The sequence below is a fragment of the Xyrauchen texanus genome, chromosome 17 (assembly GCF_025860055.1).
Source record: "Xyrauchen texanus isolate HMW12.3.18 chromosome 17, RBS_HiC_50CHRs, whole genome shotgun sequence".
Classification (NCBI taxonomy): Eukaryota; Metazoa; Chordata; class Actinopteri; order Cypriniformes; family Catostomidae; genus Xyrauchen; species Xyrauchen texanus.
Window position 1 is genome coordinate 28,768,199 of NC_068292.1, and position 18,801 is coordinate 28,786,999.

The 18,801-nt window shown below is 45.4% G+C and overlaps 1 protein-coding gene across 3 annotated transcripts in view; it reads left to right on the top strand.

The window, feature by feature from the left end:
• Nucleotides 1-18,801, top strand: part of LOC127657774 (semaphorin-6D-like) — a 187,503-nt gene that overhangs the window by 115,410 nt on the left and 53,292 nt on the right. For all 3 annotated transcript variants that reach the window (XM_052146672.1, XM_052146671.1, XM_052146673.1), the window contains one exon: nucleotides 17,667-17,863. In XM_052146672.1, coding sequence (XP_052002632.1) covers nucleotides 17,725-17,863 — 139 coding nt within the window. In that variant the 5' untranslated portion in view covers nucleotides 17,667-17,724. The remainder of the gene's footprint in view (nucleotides 1-17,666; nucleotides 17,864-18,801) is intronic.

An 18,801-nucleotide genomic window follows, 5' to 3' on the forward strand; every position in this document is an offset into this window, starting at 1 on the left:
ACAGGACAGATTGGGCACCCTATAGGTGGTAAGTGAACCAGAGGAAAATCATGGGAAGTTCTTGAACTCAGAAGATTCTAGAATCTATATTCAATCTATAGTCTATTGAGAGAGAGTTTGGCCTCTGCCCCAGCTTCTTGTGGGTCCCTGACAGCAGGGTTGCTGGGTAATGGGCCATGGAGAGCTAGAGCACTAATGTGCTTAATCGTGTTTGAAATGACAGAGAAGCACAAGGACACCAGAACTTATTATGTTGGGCCATGGATACAGAGGGGAGGCTCTTTCAGTTTCTGCTTCTGAGGGTGTAAAAGGTTCCCTTAGTGGAAGAGAATGGAGGAGGAAGGAGAGAGAGGGTGTGACGTGTGTCTTTTTACCATATCACAAGGGACCAAGGGATTGACATTATCAACATCTAATCTCTTATTTGAATAAAAAATTATGTTTTTCTCTTTTTTTTTTCACTCACACATTCTCTGTCTCTCTGCTTTCTTGCCTGACATGATGTGTCCTTAAGCAGGTATATTAAACTGCTGATGGAATTTAAATTTGTCAGTGTGAAATTTTAATCATTTTATTTTATCGCAAGTGTTTCTCTGGCCAGCAATGATAAAACCCAGACTTGTTAAACAGAGTCAACCTATAAATGAATACATATCTTTTAAATGCGATATGACCGCATTGGTCGTGTGCCATAAAAAGCTTCCATGTTCTTCCCATCAGGGTTTCTGCTCTGGCCTCTGCAAGTGTTTTATAAGTGTTGGAAAAGGGAGGGACATGCAGAGCCTACAGCTAGCCAAGGAGCTGTTGGTAAATCCAAATGAATGTCGGATAATCAATCCTAAGCTCTAGAGATTTCTCATCCTCAAGATTCATAGCATCCTCTTCCCACCCTGCTGCCTCAACAACTCTGCCTCATTAATGGAGGACCCACAATGGGCCCAGCGCCCAGCACACACTGGGCCAACAGAGAGCCGGCGCTGACCCCATGGTGAAGGCAGGGGATAAGCCAGGGTTTAGTCGCATATCGACAGCTGTCTGCTCATCAATGTCCCACATTACTTCAAATGCCACATGAATGCACACTGATTAGAAGAGAGAGAAATGCAAACATTTGGCAAATATGCACACATTTCATAGATTATAACAGGCTTTTGGTGGGTAGGTTGTGTGTGGATTTGGGTTTCTGAATTTGCCTCATTCAATTTTGGTCTGCTACCAATCCTAGAAAAATGTCCTGATATACAAAGTGGGACTTTCATAGCCGTCAAGCACCCATTTAATGAAGACCACTTTGTGTCTCATAGGAAAATGGCTAGGTTACGTGATATATGAAGGGGAACGAGACGCTGCGTAATCTCATTGGGACACTACGAGTGTCACGTGGTCTGAAGCCCTTATACATTCATGCCAATTTATTGGCTGATGGCGTTAAACGACGCTCCTTGGGAGCTACATCATGGGATCCATAAAGGTCTTCGCTTCGCACCATAAAGTCCTAAACAGCTTATGCAGTTTCTCAATAGCCAATGTGACAGTCTTTGCTTGGACACCGAAACACCCCTGTTGCGGCCACCAAAGCACACAAACAGCTGATCTGACTTACACCACTGGCAAGTATGGTCAACATAAACTCGCAGCACCCGAATTGGGGCAAAGTACAGGTCCTTCTCAAAAAATTTGCATATTGTGATAAAGGTCATTATTTTCCATAATGTAATGATAAAAATTAAACTTTCATATATTTTAGATTCATTGCACACCAACTGAAATAGTTCAGGTCTTTTATTGTTTTAATACTGATGATTTTGGCATACAGCTCATGAAAACCCAAAATTCCTATCTCAAAAAATTAGCATATCATGAAAAGGGTCTCTAAACGAGCTATTAACCGAATCATCTGAATCAACTAATTAACTCTAAACACCTGCAAAAGATTCCTGAGGCTTTTAAAAACTCCCAGCCTGTTTCATTACTCAAAACCGCAATCATGGGTAAGACTGCTCGACCTGACTGCTGTCCAGAAGGCCATCATTGACACCCTCAAGCAAGAGGGTAAGACACAGACAGAAATTTCTTAACAAATAGGCTGTTCCCAGAGTGCTGTATCAAGGCACCTCAGTGGGAAGTCTGTGGGAAGGAAAAAGTGTGGCAAAAAACGCTGCACAACGAGAAGAGGTGACCGGACCCTGAGGAAGATTGTGGAGAAGGACCGATTCCAGACCTTGGGGGACCTGCGGAAGCAGTGGACTGAGTCTGGAGTAGAAACATCCCCGCATTCCCCAGGTCAAGCCACTTTTGAACCAGAAACAGCGACAGAAGCGCCTGACCTGGGCTACAGAGAAGCAGCACTGGACTGTTGCTCAGTGGTCCAAAGTACTTTTTTCGGATGAAAGCAAATTTTGCATGTCATTCGGAAATCAACGTGCCAGAGTCTGGAGGAAGACTGGGGAGAAGGAAATGCCAAAATGCCTGAAGTCCAGTGTCAAGTACCCACAGTCAGTGATGGTCTGGGGTGCCATGTCAGCTGCTGGTGTTGGTCCACTGTGTTTTATCAAGGGCAGGGTCAATGCAGCTAGCTATCAGGAGATTTTGGAGCACTTCATGCTTCCATCTGCTGAAAAGCTTTATGGAGATGAAGATTTCATTTTTCAGCACGACCTGGCACCTGCTCACAGTGCCAAAACCACTGGTAAATGGTTTACTGACCATGGTATTACTGTGCTCAATTGGCCTGCCAACTCTCCTGACCTGAACCCCATAGAGAATCTGTGGGATATTGTGAAGAGAAAGTTGAGAGACGTAAGACCCAACACTCTGGATGAGCTTAAGGCCGCTATCGAAGCATCCTGGGCCTCCATAACACCTCAGCAGTGCCACAGGCTGATTGCCTCCATGCCACGCCGCATTGAAGCAGTCATTTCTGCAAAAGGATTCCCGACCAAGTACTGAGTGCATAACTGAACATAATTATTTGAAGGTTGACTTTTTTGGGGGGTATTAAAAACACTTCTTTTATTGGTCGGATGAAATATGCTAATTTTTTGAGATAGGAATTTTGGGTTTTCATGAGCTGTATGCCAAAATCATCAGTATTAAAACAATAAAAGACCTGAAATATTTCAGTTGGTGTGCAATGAATCTAAAATATATGAAAGTTTAATTTTTATCATTACATTATGGAAAATAATGACCTTTATCACAATATGCTAATTTTTTGAGAAGGACCTGTATATGCAATCTTTCATACTCCTCCGACTCAAATGGGGGAGGATAGATAGCCTGAAATGTAATAGTATACAAGTGAAATTATGTAAAAATGACCTTGGGGAAATAGCCAGAGCAAGGTCTTAACACCACCCTTGAACACCCTGGTGCAAAATCCATACACAAAGGATTAGTCAACAGGGCATGCAAATCGCCAGCCTTTTTAAATGACTCCAATGCCACCATCAGGGCCATTTTAAGAGTCAGAAATGTATCAGCAACTGTTGCCATGGGCTCAAACGGAGCACCCGAGTGTACCTCTATAACAACAGATAAATCCCATAAAGGGATTTGCTGACGGGACAAATAGTTCTATGTTCTATAGCGACAACATAGATTTTAAGCATTGTCGGGACAACCCCAGCCCCAAAACGCTCTTGCAAAAATTCCAGCACTGTACCAACAGGGCAGTGAAATGGATCTTCACCTTTCACTGTACACCAAAAAGCAAGAATACGCCACTTGAACGTATAAAGCTTCCTAGCCCCATTGAGGGGCCATACCCATAACTTCCACAAGTCTGGCCAGGGATGCCAAATGCTACCCCAAGCCTTAGACAACATATCTGTTCTGACTGGAATCGCTCAGGGCACTTTCTCCAGGAGAAAGACCAGAGTCGAAAACCATATTTGAGATGGAAGCCGAACCCCATCCTCCCGAACTCTCTGCAGAACTGCGTGCAGCAGACTGATTTTTTGAAATGCGTAAAGACGTGTTGTCGGCCACTGATGCCCCAATGCATCGATGCCCAGTGGTGCCGGGGGTGAGAAGGAAAATCAGAGAGGACAGTGTGATGTCTCGTTCAAAGTGAACAGATTCACTTTTGCTGTGCCAAACCTTCTCCAGATTTGTTCCATTATCTGAGGATGTCTGGACTCTGTCTGGACAGGAGATCCACCCCCAAATTCAACCGGCCCTGAACATGCAGGGCTCGTAGAGACAGCACATTGTCCCGTGCACACAGAATATTGCGACATGCCACCCTCAGCATGGCATGAGAATGCACTCATCCTTGGCGATTGATGTAGGACACCACCGTCCTGTTGTCCGACCGGATATGGACATGACTACCCTGAATCTCCAGGAGGAAAAACTTTACTGCCAGCTGCATCGTGTCCATCTCCAGACAATTTATGTGCCAATAAATTGTGCGTAAATTACGGGGGAGGCCGAGCTAAATTGGTGTACTGAAAAAATGGGTTAAAACTAAACCAGTCACAACATATAATGGGGGAACAACGCATGGTACCCAGATAGCACAAAACACCCTTGCGAACAAAAGCATCGCCTTGACCAACACATTACCCAGCGTGAGACGTGGGGTTATAACGAGGTAAATTCCAAACGGAGCCAATATTATCTAAAAGTCATTTTTTAATGCGATGCGCTTGGTTGGACTGCAAAACCATCCTCTGTAGCTCCAACAGCTGACTGAAAAGAGTGACATCCATGCCGCCACTAAAAAATCGAGCAGTGATAGTGCCTGTCTCTTGTCTCATCAGAATGCTTGCGTGGTCCACGAATGGGCGGAAGACAAAAAACGAGTTAAAATTCTTTGCATCTCTTGATAGCATCCCGAAAGAAATAGGGACAAATTCTCTCATACAACCTATTTAATAGTGATGGCTCAAGACACACAGGGTTTCTTTCACTCAAGGAGAGGGCGAAAAACACAAGGAATAATTCAATGTCAGTTGACAAAATCCCAAACAACCCCTGCACACGGAGCTCCAATCTGGAGGCTGTGGAACTGGAACAAGTGGGGATAACGCCTCATGGTGATTGTGAGCCTTGAACAGCGCTGCAGTTAAAATTGCTCTGAAATTACACCGTATAAGACGACACTTCTTAAATTCCATCCTGTGTTGCCACTCAAAAGGGAGAAAAATTATTATCCTTGCTTCTACGTGAGTTGTTGGTACAACACTGGCCAGACATGACCATGCACTGAAGAACAGAAAATCTGACTCGATGGCATGAAGTGAGTGCCTTTAATGGAGCCCATGATGTAGCTCCCTAGGGGTGTCGCTTAAGCGCCATCATCAAATAAATTGCTGTGATTGTATAAGGGCTTCAGACCATGTGACCATCAGGGTGTGTCCCAATGCGATTACGCAGCTCAAGTTCCTACGAAAGGGAACTACGTTATTTGTTAGTAACATTTAACAGTCTTGGGCAGTTCTATTATTATTTGTGTCTCTCTTGAAACTTGGGTTTCAAATGAAAAGTCAATGTAAATTGAAGTTCTGCTTGACATTGAAATATTCTGTCAAGAAAAGTGTCTTTCTCTGGAGAGACTATTGGTGTCTTTGGGTCTAATGGTAAATTATATTCAGTTGCCATTAAGTAAAAGAAAAGCAGTATGGGTTGAAAATATAATAAGGCTATTTACCTTGTTCTCTGTAGTTATTGTTTAGTTGTATTTATTTAATGTCAAATTGGCATACTGTAATGCTATTATCAGTGTTATTGACTAGATGTTAATCAGCCCCTCCTGTGAATGCTGATGTAAAAGTCACGTCCACTGACTCCACTGCTTGTAATGACACACATTTCAGCTGGCTTTTGGAATCACCATGCCAAGAATTGTAAACCATTATTGGAAGCTGGATTTGTGTTGTCTGGCTGTGATGTGCAGAGCTTTACAGAGTGAGCTGAGGGGAAGTAATTAAGTCCAAATCCATTTAGGTCATTTAATTAATTGAGGGACACGCTCGCTGGCTTCCCATCCCTATCAGTGTTCGCATCAGCCTTGAGTGCTGATTGAGATGCCATTTGTAGCATGTATTAAGCAGAGAGAGCAGCTCTGAGAAATGTGCTGTCTGCTCTTATCTGTGCTGTCTTGCTGAGGTCTTGAAATATTGGGTCTCTAAAGAGTAATTCGCTTTAAGTTTAAGGGACGTCTTTATATTGAACATTATTAAGAAAAGGGATTGTTGAGGATTCATTTGAACCAGTACCTATGAAGTTTTCAAAAATCTTTAAGGTAAAAAATGATTAGCGGTACATTAGCTACTTGGCAGGCATCATTTGAGATGATTTCTCAAATCAAGCAGCTTGTTAAGGAGGGGTGTGCTATTACTTTTCAATGTGATCAAACATACAGTTTTTTGCCTGGCAGACAATTAAATGGGAGGAATAAAAATCCTTTAGACTTACATTGAAAAAGAGACCTGAGCCATATAGTGACCATGAGATTTTGTGGCGTCCTCTTTTGACTTGAGCCAATAAGCAACCACCACATAGCAACAACCTAACAACCAAATAGCAAACCACTAAAAAGGCCCTTGCAACTACAGTAGGCCTACATGGCAACACCTGAAAACCACCCACAACACTCTAGTATCGTGGCACCACTTAGATGTTCTTCATAAAATGTAAAAATCTAGCTGTTAAATGCAGAGGTGGTTAGTAGTAACACATTACATTTACTCCATTACATTTGCTTGAGTATATTTTTGGAGGAACTTTACTTTTAAGAGTAGGTTTAATATTATTCATCATTCTTTTTACTCTTCCTCTATTAAATTTCTAATGAAAAAAATGACTTTTACTTTGTTACAACGGGGGACAATCCTGCCATTATATTACTGATTTTACTTAAACAAGTGTTAATAAATACATATTTTATTGAAAGATTTTTTTTTTTAAAGGGACTTTAACAACAGCGGAACTTTACAGCTGCACTTTGTCCCTAGAGTCGAGCTCATCACAGCAGCTGCAGCACGCGCTCCATAAAACACTTTCTTTCTTCACGCAATGCCTTAATTTTACACCAAGACAAGTTGATATTTCAAGATTAGAATTGCAGATCCAAATTAAGCACGTTGTGTTTAGTTTTGGCAATTGTGATAGCGTGAGCTTGTCTGTGTTGTGGTTATGGTAATTTTCAGGGTGATTCTGTAACTATTATTATTATTATTATTATTATTATTAGTCTGTAATACATGTTAAATGTGTATTATGTAATGGAATATTGGGGTGTAAACATCCATTGTTACATATGAAAGTAACTAGTTACTCACTACTTGAGGATTCTTTTAACTAGATACTTTTTTCAAGTAATTGTACTTTAGTACAGTTTTTGGCTTATATATTTATAAATTTATCATTATATATTTCTCTTTCCCTTTTCTTCTCTCTGCTCTGTATTTATCCCTAAGTTTTCTTTTCACATGATCTCTTCCCTTTCATCAATTCATTGAAAAGCCACACTGCTCCTCAGCTTTGCTCCTTTGGTCATAAGACATCAGCCTGATTTACAGTAGATTGTGCTTATCTGTCGCAAGCCTTGTTTGTTGGGTTTCCTTGTGAAAAAGGCCCTATTATGATTTCAGCTGAGGGCTGGGGAAGGTGATGTCCCACATTATGAACTAGTTCAATGAGTTCAAGACGAGTGTGTGTGTATTAGTTAATGTATGAACATGCTGTATTAGAAGTATGCTGCTCTGTCCCTGTACCCAAAGTGCATAACTAATCCATCAGACACAATGTTCCATCATATAGCCCTGACAGAATGTACATTCACCGATATTAATACTGATGATACTTTGTATTCATGTTGACTGTTAAAGCATCAATTTTGATGATTACATTTTAAAGGCCACTCTAAGACACACTCATAGACACCTGTTGTCTGTTTACTAAATCACAGTCCTTTTCTGTCCTTCGACCATTGTACTATGTAAAATAAATTGATGCTGAACTCATTAACGTTAGTATCCCAGTCCATTATTAATCTAATACAAACACTCAAGCAGTTATTAATAATTCAACCTGAGAGACATTTTCAATAGGACTCTGAGGCAGGAGAATTTCATTTTTGCACTGCCCTGAAAATGAGTTTTTGATTCATCCCTGTTGGCCTTGTGTAAAAGCTGACAGACTGAGACCATATCCCGGTAGCCTTTGCAGTTAATTGAGGTAAGTCACCTGTGAAAGACTGTACAGTTTGAATCAATGAGCCAGGTGTCCCCCAGGCTGAGGCCATTATAATATCACTTATTGTGCTCACTTGCTCAATCCAACTCTTTCTTTTTCCCGACCTCGGTTTCTCCATTATTAAGTTGTGTGTGTAAATAAGAGATACACTTTCAGTCTATCTCAGAATTACTGCGTTGCTTGAATATTAAACTGCATTAACAATCATTCAGTCACATACTGTGGCCCCAAAAATGATTTGTGCACTTAAAGCAACAGTTCAACTAAAAAGAAAAATTCTGCCATAATTTAGTCATCCTCAGGATGTTTTAAACCTGTATGGCTTTCCTTTTTTTGTGGAACACAAAAGCAGGCGTTATGTAAGCTCGGTCACCATTCACTTTCATTATATGGATGAGTCGTCTCTCGTTTAGTTGAATAAAAAGCAAGAATTGCAGCCACTCTAAGGTGCTTACAAAGGAAATTAATTAGGCCAGTCCATAACTGTTAAAAAACACACTGTTTCAAACGTGTAGCTACAAGACATAAATACATTATAGATGTTAACAAGATTTTATTATAGTAAAGTCGCTTACTAACCTTATCTGTGTAAAGTTATATCCAATATTACAACTTTGCTGTCATGTCGACGTAACGTAGATAAACCCTATAGTCTGGTAGACTAGGGATAAAATGGTTACCGATTTCATGATAAACCACGGTCAAATTCCCAAAGGTTAGTATTAACATTTCAAATTTTAATTGTCATTTAAACCGTGTTTGATTACCGCGGTTTGAAAAACTCACTGTACATAATGTCCAGCATCAACCAAAGTTAGCAACAGCATGCAATGTTGGTTTTGTTTTGTGTGAAAACATGGCGGAAGGTAGTCACAGCTCTCGGGAGATTTTTCAGCCTTCTAAGAGGACCAAATCTGAAGTGTGGTGTTTGTATTTTGGGTATTACAAGAGTGCTGAGGGAAACCTAATTGAATATGGTCGCCCTGTCTGCAAAACATCCAACAACAGCAAAATTGCTGCGAAAGGGGGCAATACTTCAAATCAGTCATCTTCATGACCACCACCCACTACTTTATAGCAAATGCAAGGTAAGTTAACTTTTAGCTCAATGCATGATGTAGGGACTTCGGAATGGGGGAAAATGTCATGGTTTGTCTGTCTAACTTGCCAATAGCTGGTCAATAATGTAAACGAATCGGTTACCTAACGTAACCTCGGTTCTCTCTAGATGAGGGAACGAGTATTGCGTAAGCTAGCTTACGCTACGGTAAAGATTCATCTTTTCTGAGATATTGAAGCCAAAAAATTATCCTTAATTTGTATCATTTGTCAACGCAGTGCAGCAACTGCAGACCCTGAGCATGCTAGCTAGCGAGCTCATTGGTTGCTCTGCGGCAACTGCTGCAGCCTATAGACGAACTTGGGCGAACTCGCGTCCAATGAGAGGCATCCGCGCGCTTACTGCATCAAAGCCCGCCAAAATGGGCGTGGCTAGAGTGCATATAAGCGTAGTTCGTAGGCTGGAACCCTGGTTTTCATTGAATGAAGCTGAAAGTCGCCGCGTGGCGCGAAGCACGGCCAGCTACGCAATACTCGTTCCCTCATCTAGAGAGAACTGAGGTTACGTTAGGTAACCGATTCATTCTCTTACGAGAGGTTCTCTCGATATGCGTAAGCTAGCTTACGCTCACGGGAACCCATTGTCAACGCCGTGCACGCCAAGCATCCACTGCATGAGCCCCAGGGGTGGGGGACCCGGGGAGCCCTTGTGAATGGGGAAATAATATTTGGCCGGCAAGAGTGCGGGCCAGTGTGTGTGTAATACATAAGCACATAGTGGGAAGGAACGACAGAGGGCGGTGCCGGTCTGTGTGGAATGAGTCCCATCAGTGCAGCTCACCAGGGAGCTGTAGCGTATTAAACCGCTAGTAGTTTTGCCTGCAGGGCGGGCACTTCCAGATTGTAAAATCTGACAAAGGTGGAGGGGAAGCCCAGCCCGCTGCCACACATATGTCGTGAATGGAAATCCCGCTGGACCATGCCCACGATGAGGCCATGCCTCTAGTGGAGTGAGCCCTAATGCCCAACGGGCATGGCAGGTCTTTTGACGCCGTATGCGGCAGCAATAGCGTCCACTATCCATCTAGACAGTGTCTGTTTCGAGGCGGCGAGACCTTTGGTGCGCCCTCCGAACGAAACGAAAAGCTGCTCAGAGCGTCTGAAAGAGGCGGAGCGCGCAGTATACAATCTCAGTGCTCTGACTGGGCAGAGGAGATTGGCGTCACGTTCGCTATCGGATGCTGGCAGCGCCGATAGGGAAATGACCTGTGCTCTGAAAGGAGTACCGATCACCTTGGGAACATAGCCGTGTCTAGGCTTTAAAATGACCTTGGAGTCACTTGGTCCGAACTCAAGACACGCAGCGCTGACAGACAGCGCGTGAAGGTCTCCCACACGTTTGACTGATGACAGGGCAGTCAGAAAAACGATTTTGAGTGAAAGGTATTTCAAATCCACGGATTGAAGCGGTTCGAAAGGGGGGGCTTTCATAGTTTCGAGAACTATAGAAAGATCCCAGATAGGAACCGATGGGGGGCGTGGGGGGTTCATCCTTCTAGCTCCCTTGAGGAAGCGGATGACCAGCTCGTTTTTTCCCAGTGACTGGCCGTGCAGGGGTTCAGCGAACGCCGCAACGGCCGCCATATACACTTTGAGCGTGGATGGGGATCTGCCCTTATCCAGCAGCTCTTGTAAAAACACGAGCAGTGATGACACCCCACATGTCCGTGGGTCCAGGTCTCTGTCGGTGCACCATTTTGAAAACACAGACCATTTTGACGCATAGAGTCTTCTCGTGGAAGGGGCTCTAGCCTGTATGATGGTGTTTATTACCCCTTCTGGCAGAGCGACGGGTAGTCGTTGATCACCCACGCGTGCAGCGCCCAGCGTTCTGGGTGGGGATGCCAGATCGTGCCGCGAGCTTGAGAGAGGAGATCTGCTCTCACTGGGATGGGCCACGGCGCTGTCAGTGACAGCTGCGTAAGCTCCGGGAACCATGTCTGATTCTCCCAACGCGGGGCTATGAGGAGCACCGAGTGACGCGTTTCCCTGATCCTCTGCATTACCTGGGCAATAGCGAGACGGGGGGGGGAGGCGTAAAGCGGGCGGTTGGGCCAGCCCTGGGCCAGCGCATCCTCGCTTTTCGAGAAAAATATTGGGCAGTGAGAGTTCTCTTCTGACGCAAAGAGGTCTATCTCTGCTCTGCCGAATATGCGCCATAACTTCTGGACTGTTTGAGCGTGCAGGGACCATTCCCTGGAGGAATATTGTCTCTGGACAGTCTGTCTGGGCCGTCGCTCAGGTGGCCTGGCACGTGCGTCGCCCTCAGCGAGTGCAGGTGGCACTGGGACCAACTCAGTATGCGTTTCGTCAAATGGAAGAGGTTCCTGGATCTGACACCGCCCTGACAGTTTAGGTAGGATACCACAGATCTGTTGTCCGAACGGACCAGGACGTGGTGACCCTGAATGACCGGAGAAAGCGCATGCGCGCACTCGACCGCTATCATTTCCAGACAATTTATGTGAAGGAGCTTTTCCTGAACTGACCATAGGCCAAAAACCGGAGAGCCCTCACAGACCGCGCCCCAACCCGTGTTGGACGCGTCTGTCGAGATGACTTTTCGGCGAGATACAGCTCCCATCGACACTCCTCGCTGATACCATTCGACCACTGTCCAGGGCTGCAGAGCTGAAATACAGGTCTGAGTCACCTTGATCGGCTGACGGCCTGTGGCCCAAGCCCGGCGAGACGCGCGGGTGTTTAGCCAATGCTGAAGCGGGCGCATGCGCAGTAAACCCAGCTGAAGTACTGCTGCGGCTGAGGCCATGTAACCTAGCACTCTCTGAAATTTTTTCAGAGGCGTGAGGCTGTTCATCTGAAAGGACGCGGCTAGTCGCTGAACACGGCGTGCGCGCTGTGTAGATAAGCGAGCCGTCATTGCCACGGAGTCTAGTTCTATTCCAAGGAAGGAAATTGCCTGACTGGGCTGTAGTGAGCTCTTGGTCCAATTGACTGCAAGACCCAAACTGTTCAGATGGCTGAGGAGAACTGTTCTGTGAGACAGAAGCTCCGTATGTGACTGTGCCATAATCAGCCAGTCGTCCAAATAGTTCAGAATTCGCAAGCCCTGACTCCGCGAGGGGTGCGAAGCGCCGCATCCATGCACTTCGTGTAAGTACGGGTGCTAAAGACAGGCCGAACGGAAGGACAGTGTATTGATAAACCTGGCCGTCGGGCTGAATCTCAAGAATGGCCTGTGACGGGATTTATCTGAATCTGAAAGTAGGCATCTTTCAGATCGAGAGAGATAAACCAGTCCCCTGGCGCGTATGCGTGAGGAGTTTCCTGATTGTAAGCATTTTGAACGGTCTTTTTGCAAGCACCTTGTTCAAACCCTTGAGATCTAATATTGGTCTGAGGCCGCCGTCTTTCTTGGGAACAAGAAAATAACGGCTGTAAAACCCTGACTCGCTTAGCGAAGGCGGCACTTTCTCTATGGCCCTTGTGCACAGAAGGTTTGCTATTTCTGAACGAAGCATGCAGGCTGCTTCCGTGTTCACAATAGTTTCGAGCCGTGCTCTGAAGCGGGGAGGGCGGCGATCGAACTGTAGCAAATAGCCCTGTTTTATTGTGCTTAACACCCATTTGGATATCCCTGGGATAGCTTCCCACACTTTGAAGCGTAACGCTAGAGGGTGAATGGCCAAATCGCCCTGATTGCTGCACACAGCACGCTGAACAGAATGTGTGAGCGTGCTTACTGTGCTTATGCATGACTGCTCGCAGACAGCAGGGACAGGCTGTTCTGTGAGTGACTTCCCGATTGAGGTGAATGGGGAAAGAGTCACATCTGTTAAGTGATGCGCGAGCATAGTCACGGGCACAGGACTTACATACAGAGAAGTGTTTGCTGGCCGTGTGACAGAGCGGGCAGAGAATGGGCGCACGCGACGTATTCGTGAGCCGCTTATTGACTCTAACACTCGAGCGGGCTGTGTCCGCTTTATGTGAGTGGGCTCTGATAGGAACACGGAAGTGTAATGCTTGTGTGTAGGGGTGAACACTGGATTGTGGGCACGTTTTCTACACATAAGGCATGTTTGCTCTTTACAAGATTTCTTTGGGTCGCCGTGAAAACGGCGTTTGAGTGCAGGCAAGCGGGCAGTATCACCGGCTTGTTGGCTGCTGAATCCACCACTGTAGTAGCCTGAGAGAGGGGGACTGACTGGGGGCGAAGCTTTGACGGTGGTCCGGCCGCGGCGGGACTGAGCCGTCGTTTTTCAACAAGGCTAGGAGGACTTCGGTTGCTCAGGTTTCAGCGCAACCTTAGACCGAGGCCCACGGGGGGGCGGCGGTCTGCGGCGGTCTGCGGCGGCTGTCTGAGCGCGATCGAGGGCGGCCGCCCTGTCGACGCTGAGAAGTCTGACTTTGTTGAGCTGGGCGCTGTGAAGAGGCTCGTGCAGGAGGCTGGTCACGTGGGCGGCCTGCAGAGGAGCTAGCGCAACGCGGCAGGAAGAGGTACATGGCTTGGGTGGCTTTCTGGACTTCTGAAAAGCGGTCAACAATGCCACTCACCGCGGGGCCGAAGAGACCGGTCGGAGAGAGCGGTGCGTTGAGGAACGTGGAGCGCTCTGCTTCTCCCATGTCGGCTAGCGTTAGCCACATGTGTCTCTCGGTCACAGTCAGCGAGGCCATGCACTTCCCTAGAGCTTGGGCTGCAGCTTTGGTGGCGCAAAGTGCGAGGTCCGTCGCGCTTCTTAGATCTGTAACAGCTTCTGGGTGCCTGCCTTTCTCATCCCACTCCCGAAGAAGGTCCGCTTGGAGGATCTGTAAGACAGCCATGGAGTGCAGAGCAGATGCAGCTTGGCCGGCGGCGGAATAGGCGCGGCCAACATAGGCGGAAGTCGCTCTGCAGGCCTTAGACGGGAGCACTGGCTTAGACCGCCATCTCGCGGAGGGCGGGCAAAGGTGTGCTGCTACCGAATCCTCGACCGGGGATGGAGGAGTAGCCCTTCTCGGTGGCGCCGCCCACCGGCGCAGAGGGGTGGAGACGTGGGAACGGATCCTGGCCGAGAAAGGCGCTGCTCCATGACTTTGCAAGCTCAGTGTGGAGTTCCGGCAGGAAGGGAGCGCCCGGCCGCTGGTGTTGAGCTGCGGCGGCTCTGAAGAAAGCAGCCGCCGAGTCTGTTGGGAGCCTGCTCAGGGGCGGTGACCACTCGAGCCCGAGGCGGTCGACGGCCTGTGTGAGGAGGCGCTTAGTTCCCCTTCGACCCGGCGTGGGTCTTGCTGGATTCCTGGGCCGAGGAGGAGGCGTGGGAGCCTGACCACTCCTCGCTGTCCAAAGCCATGATGGAACAGCCCTTATCCTCCGCCTCGTCCTCCGAGATGGCCGCAGTGCGGCCGCTGGGCGGCAACTGCGCGGCCCCGGGGCGGGAGGGTGAGAGCGATGCTCGAGGGAGAGGCTCCGGCGAGGCAGTCGCTTCTATCACCGGTTCTGGCAGCCTTTGGGAGCGGCGCTTTTTCCTGCGCGGCGGAACGGATTCTGAGCGCTTCGAGTCGAGCCCGCAGGGTCGACATTGGAAGCTCCTCGCAGAGGTCGCATCCGCCTTCAGCGAGGGCGAGCTCTGCATGCCCCAGTCCCAGGCAGAGAGCGCAGATGATGTGGCGGTCTCCGGCGCTGAGAGGGGCACGGCATGAAGCGCAAGTGGTGCGAGGCATCTTAAAAAAGACGCTCGTTACTCTTTTGTGAAGTTTGTTAAGAACTAGCTTGCTCTAAAAAAGGATACGTCGCCGGATGGCGTAGCTCGCAGGATGGCTGAAGGTGGCGGAGACGGCCGGCTTCTTCGAGCGCTGTCCAAGCTTGCTAGATGCCCCTCGAACGGCGACACGGCTTCCAGTTCAGAGATGCGAAGAGCTTCGCTGAAGAGATGAAAATCAGGGTTCCAGCCTACGAACTAGGCTTATATGCACTCTAGCCACGCCCATTTTGGCGGGCTTTGATGCAGTAAGCGCGCGGACACCTCTCATTGGACGCGAGTTCGCCCAAGTTCGTCTATAGGCTGCAGCAGTTGCCGCAGAGCAACCAATGAGCTCGCTAGCTAGCCCGCTCAAGGTCTGCAGTTGCTGCACTGCGTTGACAAATGATACAAAATTAAGGATAATTTTTTGGCTTCAATATCTCAGAAAAGATGAATCTTTCCCGTAGCGTAAGCTAGCTTACGCAATACGAGAGAACCTCTCGTAAGAGAACTGAAGCTTTCAGTGTGACCTACTCTTGTAAAAACTCTACATGTTGTTCTACTGCTCTATGCGTTGTGTGTCTGCAGACTCTATTCACCCATTGCATATGATAACACGTTATGTAGTTTATTCACCCAACCAACATATTTTGTTCATTTAAAATCCGGCAGATGTCGACTTTGCTGACATCATGAAGACTCCTATATGTATGTCAATTGATGGGCTCATAGCAATTACTATCAATCTTCTTAAGACTCATTTGTATTTATGTAAATTGTGCATGGGATCATTGCTAGTGTTGTCAAAAATACCGGTACTCCGGTACCAAGTCGGTACTGAAACAAAAAGTCGGGAACTTTCGAACACTCACAACAAGCAAAAGATGACGACAAGCAAAGCTGCTGCGGAGTCTCGACTGAATCTTGTCGAAAAGAAAAGTGGAAAAGGTCAGGTTTGGAAATTCTTTGTATTTGAGGCTGATGAAAAGGGAAACATCATAGATCAGCAAAAACTTATTTGTAAACGGTCCCTTTCTAACGAAAGGTGGAAACCATCAAACTTAATAAAGCACCTGAAAGACAAGACACCCCGATTAATTAAAGCAAATAAAGCAGGTGAGTTTAAAAGCATATTATCATTTGCATTAGTGCTGAAACGATTAGTCGACATTATAGACAACTTCAAAAAGAAAAAAATTACGAGAAACATTTTCATTGTCGAATAGTCGTTTGATTTCATTTAACGTAAAATGAAATCATATTAAACTGTAAATTAGTGCGAGAGCAGCACTGCAGATCACGCCTGACTGAGGAGAAGAATTACACAGATCACAGTCCAGATGCACTCTAAACTTTCACAGCTTCTTATGTAGATCCCAAAGTATTAGGGAATTATATAAAAAAAATATAAGTAAATTCAGAAGCAGTCTTGTTGTGGAATAAGCGGAGCCGGAGCGCTTTTAAAGGAAACATCCTGGCATTACAAATGCAGTTATATTTAATGTGTTATAGCTTTATTAAAGTTCAAATAATACAGAAGCAGGTCATGTTAATAACTTTAAACTCAGAAACTGGCATTTCTCTGTGTGGTAAGCGCCTCTTCAAGGAGTTGTGCGAATGTCCCGATCTGGGGGGGAGAGATTGAAACTTCACCCGGCTGAGAGAGACTCTGTCACGGGGACGCTCATCCCTCGAGCGCAGACTTTTAATGTAGCTAGATTAGAACGTGATGGCTCGCGACTTATTTAATCATAATATATGTCTCTGTGCATTTCTAATTGAAGAAATATGGCAATATGCAGCTTTATTAATACGAGAGCACTTTCCACATTAGTTTGGAAATTGTTTTTTATTCATTCTATTGTATGCTTGTTTATTTAGTTTTTTTTAGTACTTGGTATGAACTTAAAGTAAAAGTTGCAAAAGTTGTATCACAAGTGTTCAAAAATACTTTAAGCATACATTGTACAGTTTTGTTATAATTCAAAAATTACATATTTAAATTAAAGTGTTGCCCAATGGTATATTATTGTTCTTAGTTCTGCTGCTAATGTTTTGTTAACTTTGTTAATAAAAGAGTGTTGTTTAGTAACCTGTTTTTTCTTTGGTACCAAAAATGGTATCGAGTACCGTGAAATTTCAGTGGTAACGACTACTGAAATGTTGGTACCGTGACAACACTAATCATTGCATATAATCAAATGCAACACAAAAGTGTGTGTGTGTGTGTGTGTGTGTGTGTGTGTGTGTGTGTGTGTGTGTGTGTGTGTGTGTGTGTGTGTGTGTGTGTGTGTGTGTGTGTGTGTACTGATAACCACTGTAATCGTGATATCAAATTTTCATACCATTTCATCTCTTTGGTTGACACAATAATGCAGTTAAATCTCTGGTTTTATGATACTTCCATTGTAAGTGCCTTACTGTAACCACGATTTTTCCTTTTTGAAATAAGCGATGGACAAGTAAAAATTATGTTTTGTGGTTATGAACATTATGCCAAGTTTTATCGATTGATCTTCACTTGATCCGGAACATTCCTTTATTGTTGAGCTTTGTTTGTAATGTGATCAAAAGTCTGTGTCGACAATCAACATGTTCACAGAGACCATTTTTAAAAACCATCATATTCATCACCACTCTTTCTCTCTGTGTCTCTTTCAGGTGGTGTTCAGTCCACTCTGGGTCATGCTGTGTGGCTGAGATCTATGCTCTAGCTGAAATGAGGTTGGTGATTTTGGGGTCGCGGCCCCTCTTGGCCTTGACCCTCACACTCACCCTCAACTGCCTAATGCACCTTTGCCATGGTGCCACACCCTTTCCTCAGGACCTGGAGCCAATCAGCATTGTCGACAGTGAATGTAAGTATAAAAGTACGAAACACTTGGAAATAACTGTTTCAGTCACAAGTTCTGATTCACAGTTACGGAACATTTATTCCGAATAAATTTTTGCATCCATCTGCGCTGTTTTTCAATTGTTTTTTTATGTAAACATGCGCTAGATGGAAGCTTTTGACCATTGCGCCAGGTCTCGCTGTTTTATTTCACCATCTCACAAATGAATGCCTAGTTTTTTTTTCAAGTTGAAAAGTTCTTCACTCTTAAAAATGTGTCTCAAGAAGTGTTTTGTCTTATATTTATTATGCTGCATTTAGGCGTTATTCAGTGTAGGAGACATTTCGGTCTGAGCGGCCCCTTATGCAGTTCTTCATAATTCAAAGTCAGTTTGAATTACGAATTCTGTATCTTGCACACTATAGCTGTATAGGCAGTAAGCCGTACCCAGAGTTTAAAAGTAAACTGCCTGCCAAGCAATCAGGTCTTGGCAGACATAAAGCATTTCACACACCAGATTTGTATATCAGCAGCTTCGGTTGCCAAGTCCATCCCTATTTCCCCTTCCTGTTCCCAGTTCTAATCTACTCCCTCCCAGTTTACCTCCCCGCGCTATTCCCCATCTTCCAGACCCACTGGGTCTGAGAGAACAACTCCACTCAAAGCTGTGAACTTGTTTCTAATTTGCCAAATATAAATTCATCTATCTTGGTTGTGAAGCAAACAGCAGAGTGTGGAGAGGCCTACTCAATTGCAAATGAGGTGTGATAGATGCGTTAGTGCTTTATGTTGATATTGAGAAGAGGAGAACTCCTTCAATATACTGACAGACAATCCAGCCATATATTGATCATAATTATTGAAGAAACCAGAAAGCATTCTGTTAAAATCCAGTAAACGTATTGGTGTGATGGCTTAGCGGAGTCGAATTTGATCCAAATCCAATTAATTGTGCTGGGCTC